Source organism: Notamacropus eugenii, chromosome 3, assembly GCF_028372415.1.
Source record: "Notamacropus eugenii isolate mMacEug1 chromosome 3, mMacEug1.pri_v2, whole genome shotgun sequence".
In the NCBI taxonomy this organism is placed as follows: domain Eukaryota; kingdom Metazoa; phylum Chordata; class Mammalia; order Diprotodontia; family Macropodidae; genus Notamacropus; species Notamacropus eugenii.
In genome coordinates this window covers 220523743-220550555 of record NC_092874.1, presented here as the reverse complement: position 1 = coordinate 220550555, position 26813 = coordinate 220523743, and the positions used below count along the sequence as shown (strand labels likewise).

Here is a 26813-nt window from a genome sequence, read left to right as displayed (position 1 = left end):
TAAAATCATAAGTTCTAGGAAGGAAGAGTCACTCCCTCTATCCCCAGGATTCCCATCATTTCTGTTCCAGCAACCAGTTCTTCCTTGATAGAATCAGGACTTCCCTTTGTTGATTCCTTCATCTCTTGAAGGATGAAATTATTTACTAACTTATTTTTCTAAGAGCAAATTTCAATAGGGAGAAGGCACTGTACACCTGAAGGGGCAATGTAAGCAAAGCTGGTATATTGAAGCAGAAATCATCTTGCTTTAAAAAAGGCATACGGAATATCATCCAGCAAGTATATTAACTGGAAAAGGAAGAAACCTGCTTATATAACCAGAATGAGGGCTAAGAGATAAGGTAACTTAAGTGCTGTATTATAGCCTTAGAAGAAAATACCCAGTTTGTAGATTCTCCCTAAGAATTGCCACATTGTAAGGTCTATTTACTTAGGCATATCTTATAGCATTTTATCAGTTTCAAAGCTGTAATGGCTTCTAGGCATTCAGTGAATTATAATAGTTTAAATCCAAACTATGGGAACCTGGGTGGCCTCATTGCAGGAAAATTTTTAGTTAGATTTAGAATTGGGATCTGCTATCTTCCAAGGGAAATTGCAGTGACCACCTTTGTGGAGAGAAAGAAAGGCACTGTGACTAGGCTCTCATTCCTTCACTCTCCTATTTACAAAATGGGTATTCGTCTAGAATTATATCTATTTACTTTATAACAGATTTTTGCAGTCATGGGATACTATATATACTCTTTTTGGGGTAGAGAATAAAAATCATTTTTTCTGGTCACACTGAGTGAGAAGTAGTTCTCCCCCAGACTGGGAGAGTAAGAGTTTACTCTTTGCTTAACTTACTCCCACCAAATAATGAACAAACTTTGAAACAGAAATGAGAAAGTTCTGCAGGTTAGGTTAGACAATAAAATATATGGTAGTAAATGGGGTCTTCAAGTTGGAAACATTATACAATCTCAGCTTAACTAAGGAAAGAACTGTCTCCCTAGAGAAGTCTGTTCTTAGCAGCTTCCGAGGTTGTAGCCTTTGTAGTACAGTGTTGGAGCACTGACTTCTCCGGATTTCTACAGCTCCAGAGACTACTGATTGCCATACCCAAAGACAGTCTTCTTTCTCACTTCAGCTGTCTTGAAACCCACTAGAAGTCTTTCTGCCAATCAGGAGTCCTATATCCCATAACAGGTTCACAGGGCTGTTCTTCAGGGGATTTCCAAACCCAGCTGGGTTCAGGTAGTGCTACAATGTACTTTTCATGAATATTATTTTATTTAACCCATACAATCCTGTAAGGCAGAGGGTTTTAAAATTTTATTTAACATAATGAATTATTTTAATTTATTTAATTTATATTTTAATTAATTATAACTTATTAATTTGATAAGTTTGAAATTAATTGTATTTCCTTAAACAATAAAGGAAATAAAGTGTAGCTTTCAAAACTGCCCTGTTTTTTATTCCTTTTGATCTTCCTTCTGTTTTCTTCTAAGAAACGCTACCTTAACCCTGCCTCCCCACCCTCCTTCACCAATTAAAAAAATAACCATAACAAAACCTGCATAGCAAATATGCATAGTCAAGCCAATCATAAACATTACAGTGGACTACAGGAATTACACTTGTGTACTGGCAACATACAAAGATGTATGCTCATTCTTGCACTTTGATTCCATCTCCTCTCTGTCAGGTGGGTAGCATGTTTCATTATCAGTGCAGGAAATGGAATTGAAATTGATCAGATTTAAGTTTTTCCAAGTTGTTTTTCTTTACAGTTGTACAGTTGTTACTATTGTATCAAGTATTCTGATTTTGCTCATTTCACTCATACCAATCTTTCAGTTTCTCTAAAACTATCCTTTTCATCATTTCTTACGGCACAGTAACATTCCATTACTATGGAGATGGGCCATTTGTTTAATCAATCCTCAGTTGATGAGTACCCCCTATAGTTTCCATTTTCTTGCTACTACAAAACTAGCTGCTAAAACTTTTTATGTATATATGCGTCCTTTTCCTCCTTGCTTAATGTCTTCGGGATTTTAGGCCTAGTTAGCAGTGGCAGTGGGATCAAAAGGTATGCATACTCTAGTGACTTTCACAAAGGTTCTTTTCACTATTACTATGGATGATTTAGGTGCTCTTTCCCCTATCTGACTGCTCTCAGAGTATAGAGACTATTGGATTTCAGAGAAGGGAAGATGGCCTGGGAATATTCCATGGAAGAAATAGGAGTTGAAATAAGAATGTTGAAAAGTGAGTGCTCTGAGAACTCTCAAAACCCTAAATCTACGGTGTTTAACAACCAAACTTTTCAACTTTTTCTTCACGGGTGTCTGAACTCCGTATGGGAGGCAAGCCCCTTCAGATTTCAGAGCAGTGGAGCTATGAGGGGCTGACTCCGGGGCCTGTCTGCAAGAGAGAATATCTGACTTCTCTCAATGCCAATGCCCTTCCCGATTCCTGTTAGGATTTGCTCACCTCCAGCATATTACTATCCACCTATTTACACCAGGGCCCTGCACTGGGCATAGCTAACCCACAAACTGGGGTACTCTGAAAGGGTTAAAGGGGAGAAAAATGCTACCACGTGACTCTGCTCCCAGGTAACATGCTGACGCAACTGGAGGGGGAAAAATGTGTGAAATTCATAAAAGCCTCAAAGTTTCCCCAGGTGTTCCACCAGCGATGCCCCCTCGAAGTGCCAGGTACCCGAGGGAGAACACTCAGATGCTGGCAGGTGACCCTGGTGTGGGGAGGGTACCTGGGGAGCGAGGGGCTTGAGGTCATCCCCGGGAGAGGAATATCACCCTTTCCTTCTACTTAGTCTCCAGGCCCTGGGGGCACCGGGCATGCCAGCGGGCAGAGAAGGAGGGAGGAGGGAGAAGATCAGCGAGTGTGTGTGTGTGTCTGTGTGTCGTGTCTGTGTGTCTGTGTCGTCTGTGTGACTGTGTGACTGTGCACGCGCGTGCGGAGGAGGGGAGAGTTGCGGGGGAAAGCTGGCCACACACACCTGGCGCCTTCTGGAATGAAACCTTAATTAATTATTAAACGGGGCTCCCTGGGGAGCCGGAGCCAGAAGCCGTGGCTGGGCGGAACGGGGGGTGGGGGGGAAGCTGCGGGCACAGGTTAACCTCAGCTCCCAGGGGATCTGGGCAGGAAGGAAACCGGACCTCTGGTGGGCGGGGAGGGTCCGGGGAGAGGCCGGGTGGCGTGGACGCCCGGGACTCCGGGGCCGGAGCTACGCGGAAGAGGGCGGGGGTGACCAGGCCCCCTCCCCCGCACTCCCTCCCCCCAGGAGCAGCCCGGGTCCTGATCCTGGTGCTGATCGCCGAACAGAAGCTTCTTGTGTTCCCAGGCCTGGCGGAGCGCGGAGGGCGGAGCGGGGAGGGGGCTCCCTGGGCCCCGCTCGCCCCCATCCCGCCGGCCCGCTCCGGGGGAGGGGTGCCCGGACAAAGGGAGCTGGCGCCTTTAAGGCGGGGAGCCCGGGAACCCGCGGGGAGGGGACTTCTGGATCCGGGGTAGAGGGCGGCTGCGCTGGACAGCCCGGGACGGGGCGAGGACCAGGGCCCCGCGGCCCCGCGGCCGAGGCAGCCAGGGAGGTGCCCAGCTCGGCGCCCCGCAGGGAGCCCGCCGCCCGCCCCCCGCTGGGAGCCCGCGGGGGCGGCCGGGCGGGGGCCGGGGGAGGCCCCGACCTGGACCGGCCGGGCAGGTGAGGCCAGGTGGGGAGGAGCGGCGGCGGGGACTCCCAGGTCCCTGCAGGGGAAGGGCCGGGCGCCCGGGGCGGAGAGGGGAGTGAGAACCCCGAGGTCCCAGCCCCAATCCCCACCCCCTACTGCAAACCCGACCTCTACCTGCTTCTCCGGAAGCGGGGGGCGGGGCGGGACAAAATCGGGGGAGGGGTGCCAGAGGAGGGGACTGCCGAGTGGCTTGGGAGTTAGGGGAAGGTGTGAGAGGGTCCAGAAGACCGGCTACCTAGCTTCTTCCAGGCCCAGCCACCCCATTCCTCCTCTGTCACTCCTCCCTGCCTCCCCGGCGGTTAGTCCCTGTCCCCTTACCCTCATGGCATTCCCCAAGGCCTGGTCCAGAGTGGGGACTAGGAAGAGAATCTGAGAATTATGGAGACTGGTCAGAATCTCCCCTGCTCTCCCGTCCTTTTCTTAAAACAGACGATTTGACTTGGATGAGGGGAAGTCATGGGAATTTGAGTTCTGAGCCCTTGAAGGGGAGATGGGGCGGAGGGGGGGAGTTCCAGTCTGATAGGGATTCTCTCAGTCCATTGGAGAATAGAAGGGGAATGGCCCTTGGGAGCCTATATTCCACAATGGGGGGCAGGGGAGGAGGGAGGCATTTAAGGGAGTCCACCTGGGCAGTGTCATTTGTTGAGAACTTTTTTGAAGGGTTAAAGACCCAGAGATTTCATCTTCCTTTGGCCAAGGGAGGAGAATTAAGGGTTGGGGCAAACCTGAGTCATTTGGAGTTGGGGGTGAAATATTAGCAGAGATGAGACATCTCTGGGGTTAGTGACTCCCTATTGTTGCCCTCCTTTGTAAATGGCAAAAATCAAGGCCCATGGAGAGCATGGAATGAAAGATCAGGCATCAAAGAAAGGGTGAGCTGGGGGTAACCACTGGAGGGTGGCCGCAGCAAGCAAAGCAGATGGGATTGGGATAGGTAGTAGCTTCCAAGTTATGGAAGCTGTAACAGAGAAAGCTCTCAAGCTTTCAGGGCCTAGAGCTAGGCCCTTTGAGAAGAGGGAGGTCAGAGAAGAGTCAGAGTCAGGTCATGAGGAAAGCAGGAAGGACCAAGGCTATCGGGGTTCAGCGATAGATTGCTGGGACCTGTAGTTTGATGCATTGATTAAGTGGACAGTCTAGTACTGACCTTCATAAAACACCACAACTACACACACAGTGTTGTCTGAGCAGCAAGGAAGATGAAAGTAGTAGAGCTTACACGGATATCCAGGTGGTCACCTATGAGGCAGAGGTTTGTATGGTACCCACCCATATTATTCTATTAACTAGAGGTGCCAGAATGATACTTTTTTTTGCTGAGTTTTGCGTGGTGCTGAGTTTTTCACTCTTCTTTGGCTCAGTGCCCTGGGCTAGGACATGACTGAGAAGGGGCTGGGAATGGGGCTGTGAACAGGTCCTTGGGGATGGGATCTGGGGGGATTGGAAACAAAGCTGCGAGGTGGGGGTAGCGGGGGTAGTCAGGAACAGGATGTCAGGGAAGGAGAAGAGTAGAAAAACGGTCCTAATCTGGGATCTGGCCCCAGGCAGCTGTGGGAACAGCCTGACTGAGGACACAGGGAGCTGGGCCAACTAGAGACATGGTACAGTCCTGTTTACAACTCTTAGGATCTTTCTGCATCCCTTGGAAGTTATTGGTAATTTTGATTGGCCGGGTACTTTTTGTTTTTGTGGGTTTGGGGATCATGATATTGAAGGGCCAGGTCTTTGGTATTCTTTTCCAAATCTTGATGTCCCCTGCCACCCATTCACTCCAGCCAAGTACCTCAGTTTGGGCCGTAGTTAAGGTTCATACTACCCTACAGGGAACCTAGATGGAGAAATCCCAGAGTTTGGGGGGAGGGGAAGACAATGGTTTGATTGTCTGACCACATGAGTAACTGGTAGGGCCAGTTGTCTTCAGGTGCCAGCTTGGAGTGCCACTTAACAGTTTGCCTCAGTTTTCTTCCCCTCCCCATCGCCCCAGCAGGAAGGATGACCTGTCACATTTTTAGTATAAGTAACCCCCCAAGTAGGTACCCTGGAGGAGCACAGAAGGTTCAAGTTAGTGCCTAGCATAGTGTGCTGTGCCAAGTAGGTGTGTAATAAACATTTAATAATTGTAATGCTCTATTCAGGACCTGAATTTGGCTGGAGGCAGGTTGGGAGTGTTGTAGGAGAGTAAACTTGGGGTCCACTCTTGACTCTTGGGGTCACTAATTAGCTGTAGAAAGTTGGGCAGTCACTTAGTTTTTCTGGGCCTCAATTTCCTTATCTGTCAAATGGGGATAGCATATGTCATTGCTACTTTGATAAAGTATTTTCTGCAGATCTGGTGGAATACTGGAAAAGTCTAAGGCCCTGTACAAAAGCAAGGGCATATTGTTTTTAGCTTTTATTTGTTTATTGTTTATTCATTGTGCCTTTTAAGCCAGTCAGAGCTGGTAGTCTCTGGGATGATGATTTGAGGTAGGGTTAATTGTTCTGCCTTCCTTCTTTTGGAGTAGGGAGCACAAGTCTACATGCACATTTAAATCATGCCAGTCAGCTATTTGTGGCATGTTCTCAATTGTATACCTCCTTCCTTCCTCTCTACAGTATGTCTTGGTTTAGTGGTGTCCTGGTGCCAAAGGTAGATGAGCGGAAGATGGCTTGGGGTGAACGAAATGGACAGAAGCGCCCACATCGAGGAGCCAGGGGCAGTGGCCTTTGTGGTGCCCACTATATGAGCTGCCTCCAAGATGCTGAGTCACCAAGCCCCTCTCCTCCAGCCCCTCCACGATGTCCGTGGCAGGATGATACCTATTCCCGAAAGCGGGGTCCAGTTGGAGGGAAAGAACTAGGGCTGAGGTCTGTGGCCCTGGGTTTTGAGGACAATGAAACGGCAGCACCCAGCGGGATGTCTGGGAGTGCAAATTCTTGTTGGCAACACCTGGCAAGGGTGTTTCAGTCCAAGCAGTTTCGATCGGCCAAGCTGGAACGGCTCTACCAACGCTATTTCTTCCAAATGAACCAGAGCAGCTTGACCCTGCTGATGGGGGTGCTGGTGCTATTGACAGCTGTGCTTCTGGCCTTCCACGCGGCCCCCGCTCACCCTCACCCTGCCTACGTGGCGCTCCTGGCTGGGGCTGCTGCTCTCTTTGTGGCCCTGATGGTGGTGTGTAACCGTCATGACTTTAACCAGGATTCCATGTGGGTGGTGAGCTATGTGGTGCTGGCCGTTCTGGCTGCCGTGCAGGTGGGGATGGCCTTGGTGGCTGCCCCTCGAAGTGCCTCAGCTGGGCTGTGGTGCCCAGTGTTCTTTGTTTACATCACCTATACCCTGTTACCTGTCCGTATGAGGGCAGCTGTGCTGAGTGGCCTGGGCCTCTCTGCTCTCCACCTGCTTGTCGCCTGGCACCTCAACAGAGAAGACACCTTCCTCTGGAGACAGGTGGGTGGGAAGGGAGGTGTATGAGTCTAGAATCTGGGAATAGTGGGTACCTGGTCAGGGATTATTAGGTAAAAGGAGGAATTTGGGGGAAGAGATATGGTTGATATTGTGGAAATGGTACAAGGGAAAGCTGCCTTCTGGAAGTAAGAAAAAGCATATGTGTTAAGGAAGTTAGGTCTTGTTAAAGATACCTGGAAGCAAGGTACCACCCTTTGGGGTTCCCACTGAACAATGAAAAGGTGCTGATGGAGAAGCTATGGACCTCTGTCTCCACATTCTTTACCTAATGACTCAGAAATACATCTTCTAAGCCAGTGGAGGATGGTCTTCTAAGGTGTTCATCTCCAAATTAAAGAGGAAGGGGTTAAATGAACAGTGTTGAAATGTGACCACTGGCCACTGGCATTGCTGACCCAGTTTTGATATTAGAATAGCAGACTGGTGGTGCTATCACGACTGAAGAATAGTCTTAGGTAGAGAGTGAAGGGGTTGTTTATCCCCAATGGATGGGGTAAAGTAAATCCTATCTCTTACTACCCTGGGCCAATATCCAGCTGCCATCCCCTGGTGGGGAACCTTTTTTAGAGCCAACCTTGGGCTATGCTGGAGAAGGGAGAAGTCTTGAGAGACTGGATGCACCAAATCCTGGCCTACCATCCTCACTCCAGCCAGGTTGTAGTGGGCAACTAGTAGATACTTGTTTTCTGCCTTCCTTCCCCTCTGCCTTGAACAGGAGAGAAATTGATCTCCCCATCTCCATGCTGCTTAACCCTGTGAGCACTATGCTTTTTCAGCAGTACTTAGTACCCCAGAGTGACATGGCTTTTCACATGGGGTAATATTTTCCTTCTTATTCAAGGAGGTGGGCAGGTGTGCAGAGAGGCAGGCAAAGGAGTAGGACCAAAGGAGGCTGGTCTAGAGGGACTTTTACCCTTTCAAACAATAGCTGACAGATAATTGCTGCCTGACCAGGACTTCCCCTCTTGCCTTTTCTTCCATCCCACAGTTCTATTGGGAGAGAATGAGCTGAGGTACAAGGAGGAGAGAGAACTTTTCTTCACTAGCTCTTCCTTCCTACCATCCCTGGGCACCTCAATAGCCTTACCAAGGGGTCTGTCTTGCCTATAGTGCTTCAGACTCTTTCAGAGAGGAGCAGTTATCTGGGGTTCTCAGGACAAGGAGCTGAGCTTTTTGACTTGCTTGCCTTTGGCCCGCCCCCCTGTACCACCCAGAACAGAATGTACCTTATTGAAGTAACTTTATCACTGGTCTGTTAGGGAACACGTGCCCTTTAGGCAGAGTCAGAGCTCTTAAAGGGCCAAGGACCACCAACCCCCTCAACTCCCTCAATTTTCTGTTATGAGGGATCAAGCTGGATCCTTCAGACTTCTGGTCCCCTTCTGAGAAAGGGTGCTTCCCCTTTTCCTCTACTCCCCTACCCCTAATGTGGGCGTCTTCTCCCTAGTGGCATGGTGCCCAGGAGCTGGCCCAGTGCCCCACTGAGGGGTACAGCTCCACAAAGGCCAAGGCTGTGCCAGGGCTGCCTGCCTTTCCTTGGGCATACTGCTGCTGCCTCGCCCAGTGGGTCTCAGGCACATTCTTGGGGAGGGTGGGGGAAGTTCCCTTTACCCCTGCCAAACCCAGTGGCCTGGGGTTGTCCTTAGTCTTTCCTTGAGCTCAAAAGCTCCTGATTCCAGTTGGACCCATGGGCCCTTGGTCAAGAGAAGTGCTCTGGGTGCTCCCGTTCAGCCTCTAGACCTCTGAACCTCAGTTTCTTTATCTGCAAAATGGGGGTAATAAATGTTCTACCTACTTTATAGATTTATTTATGAAGACTATATCAGTAGGAGCTATTTATTATTATTAATAACAACATCCCCAGGCATTGACAGTCTGCCCTGCTCGTGGCAGGAGGAGGAGCGATGTAAGTGGTTAGGGGTGGGGCCCTCCATGGCCAGCCAGCCTAGTATCTCACTCTGACATTCACATTGTGTACACAGTCATATAGTCATTCTCAGGCTGACGCATACGCACACCACACACTTAGAGTCCTACAGCTAGCACAGTCTCTCACTATCAGTTTTTCTCACAATCAGATAGACACACAGAGTTATTTCAGTCCCCCATTACCCCCTCCCCTCACTGTGACTCACATTTTCCTCTCTTGTTCCCCGGGGCCAGGAAGGGAAGTTGCTTGGTTTGTCTCTCTTCCCCCCCTTCCCCTCTCCCCAACCATAGGTTATTCTTAGAAACCCCAAGAGAGATATTGTAACCCCCTATCCCCCCAGCCTCCCATTCCCCTCCCTGTGGGAGGAAGGCCTGATCCCAGCCTTGGCATGTGTAAAGTAGGGAGGGGAAGGGTAGCTCAGAGAAGAGTCATGTTAGTCAGAAGGGATTTTGGTTTAGTTCAATCCCCTTTCACATATAAGGAAACTGAGGCCCCCAAGAGGCTAAGTGATTTGTCTAAGGTCATAGGGTGTTAATGGAAGGGCCAGCACTAGAACTCCTGATCCTTGGTCAGGGTTAGATTTCTTTCTCACCCTTCCAGAATGATATGCCCTATCCTGTAGCCGATTCTGGGGTATTGTTGAAGGTTGCAAGTTAACCCCTGAGCTCCCAACAGTACTGAGGTTCACTTAGGCTAGACCATGTTCCTCCACCTGAGTTAATCCTACCCAATCCTATGCTAAACATTTGTAGAACAGGGAAGCTCTTGATGAGTTCAGCCCAGGTACAGTATAAATGATCAGGATTAGCCTGGTACCAGTATTTTCACCCCATCACCAGCAAAAGGCAGTGTTCTACTAGTGTCTTTGTCCTCTCCTGAGTAGGAAACTGAAGGAAAGAGGTCTCTCTCTATTGTCACGTGTCTACCAATATACTGCACTCTGTTGTTCTACCTCATAGAGATACTAGAGGGCTGGGGGTAGTTGAGGACTGGAGAGGGAAATAGAATGGAAAAAGAATGAGAAACAGTTAAGAAGGTGGTCTGGTTCTAGAGCATTCTTTTGGTCTTAGGAGATGTTGGATCCATGGTCACTGAAGTTGGTTGGTGGCAGGAAGAGACAGAACTATTCCAGTCCCTTGAGGACTGAGTGGAGAAAAAGTAGTGGTTGGGCATTCTGGGTATAAGCTCCTGACTTTTTTCCTAATGTTGGTGAAAGGTGGGACTTCCTGGGTTAGGGTAGTTTTCAGAATCTATGGGAGAAAGGGATCTAAGCTTCCCTGCTCCCCTCAGCTCAGTGCCAACGTGCTCCTGTTCCTTTGTACCAATATCATTGGCATATGCACCCACTACCCAGCTGAAGTGTCCCAGCGTCAGGCCTTTCAGGAGACTCGAGGCTACATCCAGGCCCGGCTACACCTTCAGCATGAGAACCGGCAGCAGGTAAGGACTGGGAAGAAAGAAGAATGCTGAGGGTTGGGGGCTAGGTGGTCCCTTGACCCAAGTTTTTCTGCCCCTCCCCCTCACATACCCCTAGTACTTTGGGGTATGTGAAAGAGCCCGGGACTATTTGGGGATAAGAAAAAGATAAATGTGAGAATGGACAGTGTATATTTGGGGGAGAATGATAGTTGGGTTTCCTTGGCCTAGGAGCGACTGCTGCTCTCAGTATTGCCCCAACATGTTGCCTTGGAAATGAAAGAAGATATAAACACCAAGAAAGAGGACATGATGTTTCATAAAATCTATATTCAGAAGCATGATAATGTCAGGTAAGGTCAAAGAATGGGCAAAGGTGAGGGTCAGTGGCCAGGGCTAGTTGTAAGGGATTTGGTGGGTTCAGGGGAGCAGTGGGATAAATGAACTGCCAGGAGAAATGGTCCCTCATTCACCTGCTGCCACATCCCCCAGCATCCTGTTTGCTGACATCGAGGGCTTCACCAGCTTGGCCTCCCAGTGTACTGCACAAGAACTGGTCATGACCCTTAATGAGCTCTTTGCCCGATTTGATAAACTGGCTGCGGTGAGAGTACCCTTTGGGCATGGGCTGACTTTTGGGTATTGAGGGCTACACCTAGGTATTGGGAGCTATGCCATGGGAATCATGGGAAGATATAATTCCCAGGCTTGGGTCACTGAACCATGGATCATCAATCATGGAAGGGGAGTACTTAGTTTGGACCTGGGTATGCATTAGACAGGTTGGGTTGTACAGGCGGTAGTCCCAACTCATCCCAAACTCTCCCCATTCCCCTCCCCCCAGGAAAATCACTGCCTACGGATCAAGATCTTGGGGGACTGTTACTATTGTGTCTCTGGATTACCAGAGGCCCGGGCTGATCATGCCCACTGCTGTGTGGAGATGGGTGTGGACATGATCGAGGCTATCTCGTGAGAAATTCCCCCATCCTTAGGTTCTTCCTATGTCATTGGCACTCCTAAGCTTTTTTCCCTTCCATATTATTCCTTCCTCTACCCCTAGGGCACTGCCACCTATCTACTCTGAATGCTCTGTCCTAAATACCATCTTTCTCTCACCCCTAATTCTTCTTAAGTTTTACCCTTTGCATGCCTATAGAGGTTATTATCTACTGTTAGATCCTAAGCCAAATATGGGTTGCTGGGTTGGGAAGTCCCTCACCTATCACATGTATGCATCAGTCTGAATGCACACTATCCTATTCTTATTTTCACACATTTCCTAGAATTATGGTTCCATGGGATAGCCTGATCCTGTTTTAGTGGAACATGCATGAATCATGAACAAAGAACACATTATTCATATGCATCTATGTGAGCTTCCTAAATTCCTCTGCATATGACCAAATGAAGCATCTTTCCACCTGTTGCTTTCCTGACCTAGCCCCTGATAAGGGCATCAGGAGGGCCAGGGGCAAGGGTTGGGGGCCAGGAAACAGGAGAAGGGGTGGTAACAGTTTGGCTCTCCTCATCCCATTTTACTGTCAGGGGCAGGTCAAGCCTGGGGAGCTCTCATAATGCTGGCCATTCCCCCAAGAAGCTAAGTTGTTTCCCACCATATTTACAGGTTGGTACGGGAGGTCACAGGTGTGAATGTGAATATGCGTGTGGGTATCCACAGTGGGCGAGTACACTGTGGTGTTCTAGGCCTTCGGAAATGGCAATTTGATGTCTGGTCCAATGATGTTACCTTGGCCAATCACATGGAAGCTGGAGGCCGGGCAGGGTAAGTACCGACTTGGGAGAGGGACTATGTGGACAGCATGAATTTGAAAGAAGGAGGATCATGCTGAAGCCAAAGCCTCTACAAAGGAGGTGGGAATACTAGGTATAATTGAAAAGTCAAGGCTAGGGAGCTTGCAGGAAGCTTAAGTCTCATTTCTATTTCTTCTCTTTCCCTCTTCCCCTAAGGCGGATCCATATTACCAGGGCCACTCTGCAATATCTAAATGGCGACTATGAAGTAGAGCCTGGCAGGGGTGGTGAGCGGAATGCCTATCTCAAAGAGCAGCACATTGAGACCTTCCTGATTCTGGGTGCCAGTCAAAAACGGGTCAGGGCCTGAGTGGGTTTGGGAGAGGGGAGCAGGGATATTTGGGAGGAAAGTTATGGGCTTAAGGTGTCACTATGGAGGGGGAAAAGGGCAAGGGTAGAATTAGAAAGGGGAGGTACAGGGGGTCATTTATTTTACTCTTTCTAATTCCATGTGTACCCTGCTCCTGGCACAGAAGGAGGAAAAGGCCATGTTGGCCAAGATGCAACGGACTCGAGCCAACTCTAGTGAGGGGCTTATGCCACGCTGGGTGCCAGATCGTTCCTTTTCTCGAACCAAGGACTCTAAGGCTTTCCGCCAGATGGTAAGGAATATAGGGGTCTTCATCTGTTTTACCCCCACATTCAGCAGCTCCCCTTTCCCTCCCACCCCAGCTTCCTTCCTCAGTCTTGGGGACCAGATGGCTGCCCAAGGGTTCCTGTGTCTCCCATAGAACTGATACCTGGGTGGAGCTTAAGGAATGGGGCGAGTGATGATTTCATCCTTGGAATGGGAATCACAGGGATGAAGTCTCCTCAGAGCTAATGGCAGGAAAGCTCATTTAATGGGAAGATCAGGGGAACAACCATCAAGATTAGGGTAAAGTTTGAAGGGAATAAATTTGCCCTCTTCACTCACTTTTTGCCCCTCTCTTCAGGGCATCGATGACTCAAGTAAAGACAAGTAAGTGAAGGTCCAAACCTGGGATTGGAGGGCTTGGGTTGTACACTGCACAGAATTTATGGTTAGGGCACGTGGGGACCACTTCCCTCAGAATGGATGGGAAGTGAGCATGTTCCCTTCTTTTGACGCCCCAGGCTTGTTGGGGATTTAGCACACATCGTGCTTTTGTGCTGATTCTTCTATTCCCTTGGTAACACATATTTCCTGTATCTGGTAGCCGTGGTGCCCAGGAAGCCCTGAACCCTGAGGATGAGGTGGATGAATTCTTGGGTCGTGCCATTGATGCCCGAAGTATTGATCAATTGCGCAAAGATCATGTACGTCGATTCCTTCTTACCTTCCAGACACCAGAACTTGAAAAGAAGGTGAGGGAACTGGACATGGAATCAGGATTTGGGAAAAATAAGCTTGAAGGAGAGGGGAAAATTATGAGTATACCTAGGATGGAAACCTTAAGACTAGCTATGGGGACTTTTTGGAACACATCAGAATGAGTTAACTCCACCAGCCTCCACAATAAGATTCAGAAACACCACTGAAAGAGAAAACAACAATAAAGTGTGGGACCCAGCAATTTAGTGAAGCATGTGTGCCCCTATGATTAGGGACAGATAATTGAGAGAGCTCCTGATACCATGCATTGCTGTGCCACTAAGGTGAGAGGGAGTAAGGTCTATAGCAGTGGCTGTCCTTTGCCTGTACAGGATGTCTAAAGAAGGGTCTGAGACACTTTTATAGCTGCTGCCACACTTTTTTTGGTCCAACTTTTTTTTCCCCAAATTTATTAATTTATTTGTTTTCAGTTTTCAACAATCACTTCTATAAATTCCAAATTTTCTCCCCATCTCTCTGCAAGACAGCATTCAGTCTTATGGATTCTACACATATATTCCTATTAAACACATTTTCACACTAGTCATGTTGCATAAAAGAATTAAAATCAGTGGGGGAAACCATGAGATAAAAACAAAACAGAACAGAACAAAGGAGAAAATATTCTGCCTCACTCTGCATTCTGACTCCATAGTTCTTTCTCTGGATGTGGATAGTATTTTGCATCATGAGTGCTTTGGAAATGTTTTAGGATCTTACATTGCTATAAAGGCTAAGTCCATCAAAAACAATCCTCACACACTGTGGCTGTTACTGTGCACAGTGTTATCTGGCTCTGCTCACTTCACTGAGCATCAGTTCATATAAGTTTTTCTAGGTTTTTCTGAAGTCCTCCTGTTCATCATTTCTTATAGCACAATACTATTCCATTACATTCATATATCACAACTTGGTCAACCATTCCCCATTTGATGGTCATCCCCTTGATTTCCAGTTCTTGGCCATCACAAAAAGAGCTACTATAAATATTTTTGTACATGTGGGACCCTTTCCCATTTTTATGATCTCTTTGGGAAATACAGCCCTAGAAGTGGTATTGCTGGGTCAAAGGGTATGCACATTTTTATAGCCCTTGTTGCCACACTTTTGGGCCATGTTTTCCATGTACCATCCTCCCTCCTAGTAGAGAGGGATGATGCTGATCCATATGAAAAGAATTCCCTTCTCCTACATTTAGGGTAGAAGGGAATTAAAGGAGTCACTCTAAGGTAGGGTTTCCAGAGAGCTCTCAGCAATATCCTGTAGATATTGATACAAATAACTTGCTTTAAGTATCTAGTAGCACCCACAGCAAGTTAATTGCCTCCCCATAAGAGACAACAGGAGAGTATAGCTTATTTGCTTCCTTTGCTACCACCTACTCCACTGCTGGAGAGGAACTCACCTAAGTGTAGAACTATTTCCCTCTCCAGATACTGTATAAAAGGGGAAAAATGTCATAGAAATAGGAAGGGGGTGGATATAATCTTACTGATAATGAACAAGTTAAAGAAAAACTCTAGATAATGAAATTTCACAGTGTTATTGTACCAAGGAACAAACTAATACAGGCGTGTAAGGCAATTTGCTGTCAGAAGTGATAGAAATAAATTCGCTAAGGTAATTAGAATAAGATTACAATTCAGCGAAAAATAGCAAGACATCAAAAAATACTTTTCCAAAATGCAAGGTCAAATAAAATCAAAAGCTTCCATGGAAGCAATGCAAAGTCAAGTCATCAAGTATGTGCCTTGCATTGTACTAAACAAAAAAAAGGTGAAAAACAGTGGCTACCCTCTAGGAGATTATAGTCTAATGAGGGAGGTAACATGCAAATGACTATGTACAAATGAGATGTAGACCAGATAAACTGGAGATAATCCTAGAGGGAAGGCTTTAGCTTTAAGGGGGATTAGGAAAAGGTTCTTGCAGAAAATGGGATTTTAGCTGGGACTTGAAAGAAGCCAGGTGAACCAGGAGGTAGAGATGAGAAGGCAGAGCACTGTAGGCATTTCAGCCATTGGAAATGCATGGAGTCAGGAGCTGGACTGGCCTAACCTAGGAGGCCAGTGATGCTGGATCTCTGAGTAGGTGGAGGGGAGTAAAAAAATGTAAGAAAATTGCAGAGGGAAGGAAAGGGGCAGATTTTGGCTTCAGAAAACAAACAAGACTTTGTTTGGAACATCTGTAATAGGGAGCCATCGGAGTTTATTGAATGGGTAGGAAAAGGTGACATGGTTAAATCTGCAATTTAGGGAGATCAGTGTGACATCTGAGTGGAAGGTGGACTGGAGTGAGAAGAGAAAAAGGCATTTCTTAAGTGCCTGCTGTGTTTCAGACATTATACTAAGTGCTTAATAAATAGCTTATTTGGTACTCAGAACAACCCTGAGAGGTAAGTGCTGTTTTTTGTGTTCAGTCCTGTCCAACTCTTCATGACCCCATTGGGGGTTTTCTTGGCAAAGATACTGGAATGGTTTGCCATTTCCTTCTCCAGCTCATTTTACAGATGAGGAACCCTAGGACGTAAGTGCTATTATTATCCCCATTTTATGGTTAAGGAAACTGAGGTGAACAGAGGTTAAGTGACTTTCCCAGAGTCACACAACTAGTCAGTGTCTGAGGTCAGACTTGAACTTAGGTCTTCCTGACTGCAGTCCAGTTGCTAGGAGAGACTTGAGGCAGGTAGACCAATGGAGCTTACTCCAGTAAGCTAGTGTGAGGCAATAAGAGTCTATACCAGGGTACTGATAGTGTCGGAGGAGAAAAAGGGACATACATGAATTATGTTCCAAAGGTAGAATCTATGGGACTTGGCAACTGATTTGATATGTTGAGGGTGGAAAGAGAGAGAGAGAAGAGCTGAGAAAGATATCTAGGTTATGAACCTTGGTAACTGGGAAGTGGTGGTACCTTTGACAACAATAAGAAAATTTGGAAGAAGGAAGTGCTTAAGAGGAAAGCTAGATTCAGTTTTGTACATGCTGAGTTTAAAATGTCTACAGGACAACCAGTTCAAGATGTTCAAAGAGGCGGTGGGAGATGCCAGACTGAAGGTCAAGAGAGAAACTGGGGCTAGACAAAAAGATTTAAGAACCATTTGCATAACAATGATAAATTGAACCTCTGGGAGCTGAGGCAATCACCAACTGAAATAGTATGGAGGGAGAATAGAAGCAGGCCCACAACAGTGCTGGAGGACCCCTGTGGTTAATGGAAATGACTCGATAAATATCTACCAAAGGAGACTGGAAAAATAAGCCGAGTTGAATAAAATCAAAGAAGTCTAAGGTGTCAGAGTTAAGAAAAAAACATGAACATATAGAAGAGAAATCGAGAAATCAAAATAGTAGAACAAATTTGTCTAATTTTGAATCCAGAAGCTATAGAAATATAAAAGATTTGTGGAAAATTTCCCAGAGTGTGTTATTTCACAAAGGTCAGCTAGGTGACACAGTGCATTGAGCACTGGATCCAGAGTTAGGAAGACCTGAGTTCAAATGTAGCCTCAGACATTTTCCAGCTGTGTGACTCAGGGCAAGTCACCTAATCCTGTTTGCCTCAGTTTTCTCATTTGTAAAATGAGCTAGAGAAGGAAATGGCAAACCCAGTATCTTTGCCAAGAAAACCCCAAAACAACAATAACAATCATTTCACAAATGGAGAAATAGCATTTTAGGGCTGATCCCTGAGCTCCACTGTCTCATTTTACAAAGGAGAAAATTGGGACTGAGAGAATTGGTAATTTAAGAAATCAAGAAACTTAAGAAATATAAGTATCCAAGAAGCTAATTATTCAGTGTCTAATTGACAAAGAATTATTAAAGATTTAAGACTCTATTTTCGACTTGAATCTCCTCAGGTTTTTTCAGTTATGATTGATTGCTTAAAGTATAAGGATCATTTGTGTGTGAATAGAAACACGCACACACACACATACGCACACACACACGCACACACACACCTTGAAAAGCTTGGGACTGAATCTGAAAATTAGATATCCTATACATTTGAATATTTTATTTGAATCAGAAAGAAGTTTGACAAATGTCTATAACTGAAAGGGCCAGGAGGAGCTTTAGATTAGCTAACTGGTGCTTTCAACAAAAATAAGAGGGGACATTAAGCTTGTTATGGTCGGTTGGTTAATAACTCAAGGCATGCTCTGTACATTTTTTAAAAATAGGAACCAATTAAGATTTTAGATGTGTTTTGCAATTAATGGAAAAAGTTATAGTAATAGATATTTACTTAGCAACATTTAATTCATATGGCCTGAACAATATGTAAGTGGAATTTATTTTTTAATAGTTAAAAATTATGACAGGAAATAAATTCACATGTAAAAATAATAGGAAATTTTAGTATTCTATCATCTGAATATGATAAAGTGAAAAGTTTGACAAAGAAATCATGACGTTTAATAAGCTCTAACAAACGTGAAAAGAACTAAGTAGAAAAAATAGGGAATATATCATTTTTTCAAGTGTATGTTGAATTCTTACAAAAAAATTTATCACAAACTTGAGCATAAAGAAACTGAGTAAATTTTAAGTGGTGATTATGTTTATTAGAATACCAAAGATTGGGGCTCTGACATAACCTTTGATAACCAAAGATCCTCTGTATGTGATAGTGAGACATTAAAATTGACTTCAGTGGTATTTCACGGAGTTCCTCCACAAAACAAAACAGCTGGCCCAAATGGTTTTGTAGGCAAACTTTTCCAGACCTACAAAAGAATTAATTCCGTACTAACTTAAGCTGTACCTAAATACAGAGGACGATAGAGTGCTATTCAGTTCTTTTAATAAGCTAAATATTGGTAAAAGCAGCACTAGCAGAGTCCGGTATCATTAACACGTATGTATTACTTAAGAATTCATGTAGCTGCGTGTCTCGATTCTATCCCATGCATTAGTAGGCAGTTTTGGTAGTTGCTTTGTCTGAAAAAAATTTTTCTTGAGAGCCAGCTTTTGGGTGATGAACCTCTTCAAACTTGGGAGAGTTGGTTCTCAGACAACAGACCTATAAATGGTTCATCCCTGGTTGTCCCTGGAAGACTTCAGCTTAGAAACGAAATTCAGGATCACCTGACTGCTCTGGTGAAGCATTGGAGCAGACATCCGTGCAACATTCATCACCAACCTAATTCTCACATATATTGCTTTAAGATTTTCAAAGCACTTTATGTATCTTATTTACTTGTTACAACAACCCTTTGAGGTTTATGATCTTATTCTGATTTCACAGATGAGACTGAATATGCATGTATAAAATATTAGCAAAAACAATACAGAAACGCATTTTTAAAATCATTATTTATAACAGGAAAACAATGATGGTTCAGTGTTAAGAAAATTATCAGTATACCACATCAGTAATAAAATCCAGTTTATTAAGATAACCAATGAATGGGAGAAAAAAGTTTCAGAGCAATAGCATCTATTCAAATGAAAAAATAAACACCAAAAAGAATAGGAAAGGAAGAATTTTTCTTCTGTATTTGAAGTATGTACTTGAAACTTAGGACCAGTATATGCAATGTCAGAACATAAGAAGTATTCTCATTAAAAATGAATATAAAACAAAAGGTGCTTACTTCCATTAATTATATTGGACATAGGGCTAGCAATCAGAACTACAGGAAAAAATAAATTAGAGGGATTGACATAAGAAATGAACAAATCAGATCAAAGCAGTATTTGATGGGTACCTCAACAACAAAAAATGAATTTAACTTTAGCAAAGATTCAGGATATAAAATAGATGCATAAAAGCCCTTTGTGTTTTTATATGCTGCCAATAAAGATCAAGAAATTTATTTTAAAAAGACCCCATTAAAATAGTTTTACTGATAACTTGGTAATATCACCTTCATGTCCATACTTAGCCCTTTTCTCCTCAGAGAGCGAGTCCTTGTAACAAAGAATAAAAGACATAATGACAGAAAAAGCATTTCAACAAAATTAGCCAACACTTTAACCAATTTTGACAATATATTTAAGTTTCACATCTATAGTACCAAACTTGTACAAAGGAAGGAGAGAGCTGCATTTTCTCTTCTTGGGGGCCAAGATAATTATAATTACAGAGAAAAACCTTTTTTAACAGCAAAAGGCATTAAGTGTCTTTAAATTAACTTACCTGGATTTACCTTTATAAAAAATAACTAAAGACTGTATTGACAGAAACAGAGGTTTAATAACAGGAAAAAAAATCCAATGTTCATACAGAGCAGATCCGAATCATAAGTCTCCAAGTTAAATTTAAGTCCCACAGTGCCTGGCACATAGTTAAGTACTTAATAAATACTTGTTTCCTTTCTTTAGTTATAGATTTAAGGCAGTATTACTGGATTTTTAACATACAGCTAGATAAACGTGTAACAAAAAGGTATGGAAAAACGAATAGAAAAGAATATCAGGGGTTAATTTGTGGGAGAGAAAGTGGATAAAGATGTACTTGTCCTTTCAGACCTTAAAGCAATTTGATAAAGCAATTATCAATCCCCTGGCAGTGGGCAATTAGAAAGCATAGAATAAGAGCTACAAAAATAATCCTATCTTTTGAGCCCAGTAATCTCATTTTGTAAAATATACCCTAAAAATGTAATCAATAATGAACATGCTTTCGTTTTGGTTTAAATATATACCCACGTTATTTATAAACTCAAGTAACTGGAAAGAAGCTACGTGTATGACATTCGGTGAATGGCTAAATAGACTGGCATGTCAATGTCATGCAACATTAGATGCAATGATCTAAAAGGACACAAGTCCTTCAAAGTAATGTGAAACAAAACATCTAGAGAAACAACATATATAGACTGAAGGAAGAACAGATACACAAATATAGAGGCACATTGACAAAAGGAGCGTAACATACAGGAAGTAACTAATAATTTGCCCCAGCCATTTTATTTAAATAATTAAATGGAGGTTTGATTGGGATTGTTTTTAATCCAAACAAATTGGGTACTAAATTATTTAATTTAAGAAAGTAACTGTTGGGGTCAAAGGACATAAGATGAGAGTTTGGTAAGAGGGAGATGGGGGTGTGGTGCAGGACCCTTTCCTGGTGTTCCATGTCGATGTTGAGCTGTTTTCTCTCCTGCTTAATCTCCATAGTATTCCCAGAAGGTGGATGCCCGCTTCGGGGGTTATGTGGCCTGTACGCTGCTAGTCTTCTGTTTCGTCTGCTTCATCCAGCTCCTTACCGTCCCACAGTAAGAAACACTCTGTGCCCCAAGTCTTGTCCCTTTATCTTTTATTAGCTTCAAATTTGTGTTTCCCTAATCCCTGTACTGAACATTTCCTAATTTCATGATTTCCAGAAACATCCCTTCTGCTCTTAGGCCTTTTACAGAGTGGGATTATACTTTTGGCTATTTGAGAAGGATAAGGGGAGTAGCAATGGCCAGAAGGACATTTGAAACCCACATGTCTCATCATATAGCCCTCATTCCCCTTTTTTAAAATAAAACTTTATATTTTTAATTAAACATGTATTATTTTCTTTCCCTCCCATCTTCTCCCAATGGAAAAAAAATAAATGTGCATAGCCAAGTAAAACAAATCCCCGTATTTATCATATCCAAAAATGTGTGCCTCATTTGTATATTTATTCGATCCTCTGTGAGGATGGTGGTTAATATGTCTCCTCCTCTGTCCTCTGGAATCATGGTTAGTCATTCCATCAATCATGGTTCTTAGATCTTTCAAAATTGTTTGTTTCTATAGGGCTGTTACAGAATGAATTGCTCTGATCCTGCTCACTTTCGCGTTCTTTCTTTAGTTCAGTCCAGATGTTGGGATTCTACATCAGCATCTTCCTGCTGCTGCTGGTCACAGCCCTTGTCTGCGCAGTCTATTCCTGTGGCACTGTGAGTTAGAGGCTTTGGGATGGGCTGTGGGGGAAGGATAAGAATAAGTATTGCCAGGGCTGTGATGGGAAAGTAGGGCAGAGGGGAAGGAAAGCCTTACATTAACCGAAGTACATCCTTAGACCCGGACCACCTTCCTTCCTCTCTTCTAGCTGTTCCCAAAGTTCCTGCAGCACCTCTCCCGTAGCATCGTCCGTTCTCGGGCCCACAGCACAGCAGTTGGCATCTTTTCTGTCTTACTTGTCTTCATCGCTGCCATCGCCAACATGGTACCTTCCCTAGCAACTACACTTTCCATCTTTTCTTGTCCACTGCTCCCCTCCTCACCCTGATCCCTGCATCTCCTGCCCCAGAATGCCCATAGACTTCTACCTACTCTAGATGAGATCTGAGTTATTTCTTTGCTCCATGATTCAAGAGAGCCAGAGCACCACCCTTATGATTTCTTCTCTTGGGGGATACCCATTTCTTTTCTTGGTTTTCCTGAAACCCTTCATGACCTCAGTTTGTCATTAATCCTGTGTCTTTCCCCATTGCCCCCAGTTTACCTGCAACCATACTCCTATACGCATCTGTGCAGCTCAAATGCTGAACCTGACTCCTGTAGACATCACTGCCTGTCACCTGAAGCAACTCAACTACTCACTTGGCTCAGATGCTCCTCTCTGTGAGGGTACTACACCCACCTGCAGCTTTCCTGAGGTGCCCAAGCATCAATTATTGTGGAATGGGAGGCTGCAGAAGGGAGGTCACATTGGGTGCAGGTCTCAGGAAAAAAGGAGAAGAACTGGGATTTAGGGGGTGAGGAGAAGAGTTAGAAAAGATACCGGGGTCGTCTGGGGGAATTTGGTTCATGTGTGTATGGGCCACAATTGGGAGGGTAACGCTGCTTTTGCTGTTACCCTCCCTCCTGCCAGTACTTCAATGGGAGCCTGCTGCTGAGTCTCCTGGCTGGCTCTGTCTTCCTGCACATAAGCAGCATTGGGAAGCTGGTATTGACACTTGTCCTGGGGCTGCTATATCTGGCATTGCTTCTGCTGGGGCCCCCAGCTGCCATCTTTGACAACTATGACCTGCTGCTTCGTGCTCATGCACTGTGAGTGTGTCCCCACCTAGGTACCCATGAGTCTTCCCTGACTTAAGTCAGTCTCTTTAAGTATCCCCTCCCCAGCTCCCCCCACTTTCAGATTCTATGCCCTGTGACTTTTGTCTCACCCTTACCCACCATAAACACTTGCTCTTTCAAAGGAGACCTAAGACTGGAAACTTTTTAATAATCATCTTTGCCTTTGCATAATGCTTTGTCCTTTAAAAAAATGCTTTCACATTGATTATTTCAACTATAATGGGGTTAAGTGATTTCCCCAAGGTTGCATAGCTACTTAGTAGAACTGAGATTAGAACTTGGGACATTTAATTCCCAGTATTCCTTTAAATATATTAATCCCTATGAGTGAAACTCTTCTTCTTCCAAGAGCCTCACTCCTTGGGGTGGGTCCCTACCTCCATCTGTCTATCAAGGCCCTACCCTTGACTTTGTTCCCCTTTTCTCCCACACCTCAGGTCACTTGACAATAATGGAACTGATAGTCTAGATTGGTAAGTAGAGCTATTGAGAAGATGAGGGGAAGTCCATGGGTACCCAGTGCAGGCATGTGAGTCCATCACACTGTTCTTATCTCCAGCCCTGCAGGTGAGAAGGTGGCACTGAAGTACATGACCCCTGTCATCCTGTTAGTGTTTGCACTAGCACTCTACTTACATGCCCAACAAGTGGAGTCAACTGCTCGACTGGACTTTCTTTGGAAGCTGCAGGTGACAGAATGGGCACTGGGGTGGGAATCAAGTAGGCACTTTGGGATAAGGCAGGTAACATGGGGACAGAGATCTCAACTAATATGGATACTCATCTCCTATTCTTTGGGTATTGGGCACTGTTACCACAAAACAGTTGAAAATTTTTTCCCCTGACCTTTCCTTTCTGTATACCATACCTTTTTTTCCCTCTTATTTTCTGTATTCACCTCACTTGTCATTTTGCTGTACCTCTAAGATAGCCCCTTCCTTGTGTCTCTGTTCCCCAGACTCCTGATCATACTTCCCCTGCCTGATCTAGTTCCATATGCCTCCCTGTCTATGTCGTAGCAATTTTACTCATTCCTTTTCTTGTGCCAGTATCCCACAAATAGAATAGTAGATGATGGGTATGGTGTCCACAGGCAACAGGAGAGAAAGAGGATATGGAAAAACTCCAGGCCTATAATCGACGGTTACTACACAACATCCTACCCAAAGATGTGGCCGCACACTTCCTGGCCCGGGAACGGCGCAATGATGAACTTTACTATCAGTCTTGTGAGTGTGTGGCTGTCATGTTTGCCTCCATTGCAAACTTCTCCGAGTTCTACGTAGAGTTGGAAGCCAACAATGAGGGTGTTGAATGCCTACGACTGCTCAATGAGATCATTGCTGACTTTGATGAGGTATTTAACCAATGTGTGTGAGGAGCATCAGGGGGATTGGGATACTTGGAATTAAGGAATATGGAGAACTCTGGGAACAGGGACTGGGAGGATTGTGAAAGGGAGGCTTCGTTTAAGGGGTTTCTGAGCAGAAAAGTGAGGACCAGGAAAGAAGAAATGCTGGGATAGAGGGAGAAATTGTTAGGGGCACAAAGAGGGAGATGACATAGGTACCAAGTTTGGCATGGGAGAGAAATGGTGTAATTATTAGACTTGTAAGAGTCACTGAGGATAGGAGTTGGGCACTAGGGGAGCAAGGAGACAATTGGTGAGGAATCCTGAGGAAGTCTTGGTCACGTATAGGGATAAATGGGGAAGAGGTTCAATGGAATAGAGGAAGGTGAGGATCATAGTGAAGAAAACTTGAGGGATGGAGATAGAAATGGAAAATTATTGGAGAGTGAGGTAAATACAGGGTATAGTCTATGGACAGAAGGATTCCCCAAGTTGTGGGCAGGAAATGATCTAGGCAAAAGATCAGGTAGAAGATAAAACACTTAAGGCATAACAACACTGATCCTCTCTATTGAGAGTTACCATGCCATGAATGGCATTCACAGTTGACCTTCACAAGAATAATACACCTTAAAGTTAGGTTGGGAAAACTACATCTCTCTATGTTGTTATCAAAGCATATCCTAAAATGTCTATGTAAAATAATCTGTAGACTTAGAAATGATACATTAGAGAGGCAGCTGGATGTGGTGAATGGAAAGTTGACTTTGAAGTCAGGAAAACATAGATTTAGGTCTTGCCTCATTCACATGCCTCCTGTCTTTGCAACCACAAGCAAGTCATACCATCTGGTTATGTGACTGATGCCTGAGATTACCCTTTAAGCCTTGAAGTTGCACTCCACACTGACAGAGGGAGTTTATTCATCCAAAAGTACACACACTAATGGAGTCAGAGATCTGGTTAAAAAAAATGCCCACCATGGTATAAAAGTTTATGGAGAAAGCCAAAGGACAAAGGTAAAGAGGAGAATGCTTGTCACTGGGGCTCTAGAAGAAGGAGCCATGGCCAGATGTAATTTCTCACCATCTTCAGTGTTGTCCAGTAAAGAGTGCTGTTCCAGGAGTGCTGCACTCTGAGGGGTGCTTATAGCTTTGGAGTGGAGAAGAGTGAGGCACCAGGCTGCCGCTGCTTAATGAGAATTGTTCTTTAAGCACTGCTCTCCTCTGTAGCTTCATGTTCTCCAGGCAGCCTTCCAATAGGCTCCATAACTGTTTGATGCTGGGAAAGGTATTCCCTGGATACCAGACACCAAGTGTTCTGGTTGTTGGAAAGGTTTCCCACTGTAAATAACTAGATTGACACTCTGTTCCATAACCAGACATTGGTCCATATGAATTAGTTCTCACCCTTAACTAAGCTAAAAGTAAAGTTAAATTTCCAAGTCTGCATAACTGTGGTAACTGTCAGCAAGCACCTAATGTGTGTTAGGTACACTGTTAGGCACTAACATGACAAGTCCAGTATAAAAAAGCAGCCCACCCTAAAGAGCTTTACTACTGTAGAGGGAGGAGTGAGATTGGTAGGAACTGTCATCAGAGGGATAGGAATTGAATAGGAAAGGAAGGTGAGTAAAGTCAGTGACAAATGCTAGAGTTTAACTGAACATGGTAGGGATGCTTTCCCTGGGTGTTTTCCCTTTGTCCCCAAGGCCCATTGTGCCTTTATGCCTAGGGAAGAATTGACAGTGATGCCAGCCTGTTCCTTCTAGATCATCAGTGAAGAACAGTTCAGGCAGCTGGAAAAGATTAAAACAATTGGCAGTACCTATATGGCAGCCTCAGGACTGAATGCAGCCACATATGATCGGGTGGGGCGTTCCCATATCACTGCACTTGCTGACTATGCCATGAGGCTCATGGAGCAGATGAAGCACATCAATGAACACTCCTTCAATAACTTCCAGATGAAAATTGGTAAGAACAACATGGGGTGGGGGAAACAAAAATAGACAAATCAGTGAGTCATCCAAAGATCTGGGAGCAGTTTGGGGGCCATCAGTGAGTTGAGGAGACCTTCTATCATGAGGCATTCATCTTGGGGCCCAAATTTTTTATGGACATAGGGACAGTCAACCTACTTCCTCAAGTCTTCAGCCTAATCCATCAGGTCACTTAAGAGTTTCTTCCTCACTGAGCAGTCTTGATGGATTGTAGAGCCCTTATATGGAGTGCCAGGCTGGTTACTGTAAAATACCCAGCACTGTAAACTACCCTTTGGAGCTGGGAACCCCTGGGCCAGGATTCAAATACTAGACTGCCTGCCTTAGCACAACTGTTCCTTTTAGGTCTATGCCCCAGTTACTTTTCAGCTCTTTAGCTTACTTAGAGTCCATATAGCCCTGGGGAGTAAGGGTTTTCCAGTCCCTGGGCCCCAGATTTAGCCCAGACCCACACTCCTATTATCTTGCTCAACTAGGGCTTAACATCGGCCCAGTAGTGGCAGGTGTCATTGGGGCACGAAAGCCACAGTATGATATCTGGGGGAATACAGTGAATGTGTCAAGTCGTATGGACAGCACAGGAATCCCTGACCGAATCCAGGTAAGAGAAGTAAATGCAGAAAGGCAGGGAGGGAGTAGGATAGAGGGGACTTCTGAATATCTGTGATTACAACCAGGTGAGGGGAGGGATGTGGTTGGTGAGGGAAGCTGGGAGCTAGAGGCTGGAAGATGTGGGGGAGTGGGGAGGGGAGGTCAGCAGAACCA

General features: G+C 45.0%; 1 protein-coding gene across 4 annotated transcripts in view; it reads left to right on the top strand.

Annotated features, from left to right (window-relative positions):
- The first annotated feature begins 2616 nt into the window (after window positions 1-2616).
- The window catches only part of ADCY6 (adenylate cyclase 6), a 28362-nt gene continuing 4165 nt past the window's right edge, over window positions 2617-26813 (top strand). The window contains exons 1-21 of one of the 4 annotated variants that reach the window (XM_072654527.1): window positions 2617-2713; window positions 6338-7172; window positions 10411-10560; window positions 10768-10889; window positions 11029-11140; window positions 11381-11508; window positions 12164-12322; window positions 12508-12649; window positions 12825-12953; window positions 13287-13312; window positions 13530-13677; window positions 20815-20912; window positions 21482-21569; window positions 21722-21838; window positions 22113-22271; window positions 22487-22665; window positions 23133-23168; window positions 23255-23384; window positions 23789-24052; window positions 25818-26022; window positions 26525-26649. In XM_072654527.1, coding sequence (XP_072510628.1) covers window positions 2643-2713; window positions 6338-7172; window positions 10411-10560; window positions 10768-10889; window positions 11029-11140; window positions 11381-11508; window positions 12164-12322; window positions 12508-12649; window positions 12825-12953; window positions 13287-13312; window positions 13530-13677; window positions 20815-20912; window positions 21482-21569; window positions 21722-21838; window positions 22113-22271; window positions 22487-22665; window positions 23133-23168; window positions 23255-23384; window positions 23789-24052; window positions 25818-26022; window positions 26525-26649 — 3423 coding nt within the window. In that variant the 5' untranslated portion in view covers window positions 2617-2642. Of the gene's footprint in view, window positions 2746-3595; window positions 3718-5246; window positions 5398-6337; window positions 7173-10410; window positions 10561-10767; window positions 10890-11028; window positions 11141-11380; window positions 11509-12163; window positions 12323-12507; window positions 12650-12824; window positions 12954-13286; window positions 13313-13529; window positions 13678-20814; window positions 20913-21481; window positions 21570-21721; window positions 21839-22112; window positions 22272-22486; window positions 22666-23132; window positions 23169-23254; window positions 23385-23788; window positions 24053-25817; window positions 26023-26524; window positions 26650-26813 lie in introns of those variants that run through there. The other 3 variants (XM_072654529.1, XM_072654528.1, XM_072654530.1) reach the window with 3 other exon arrangements.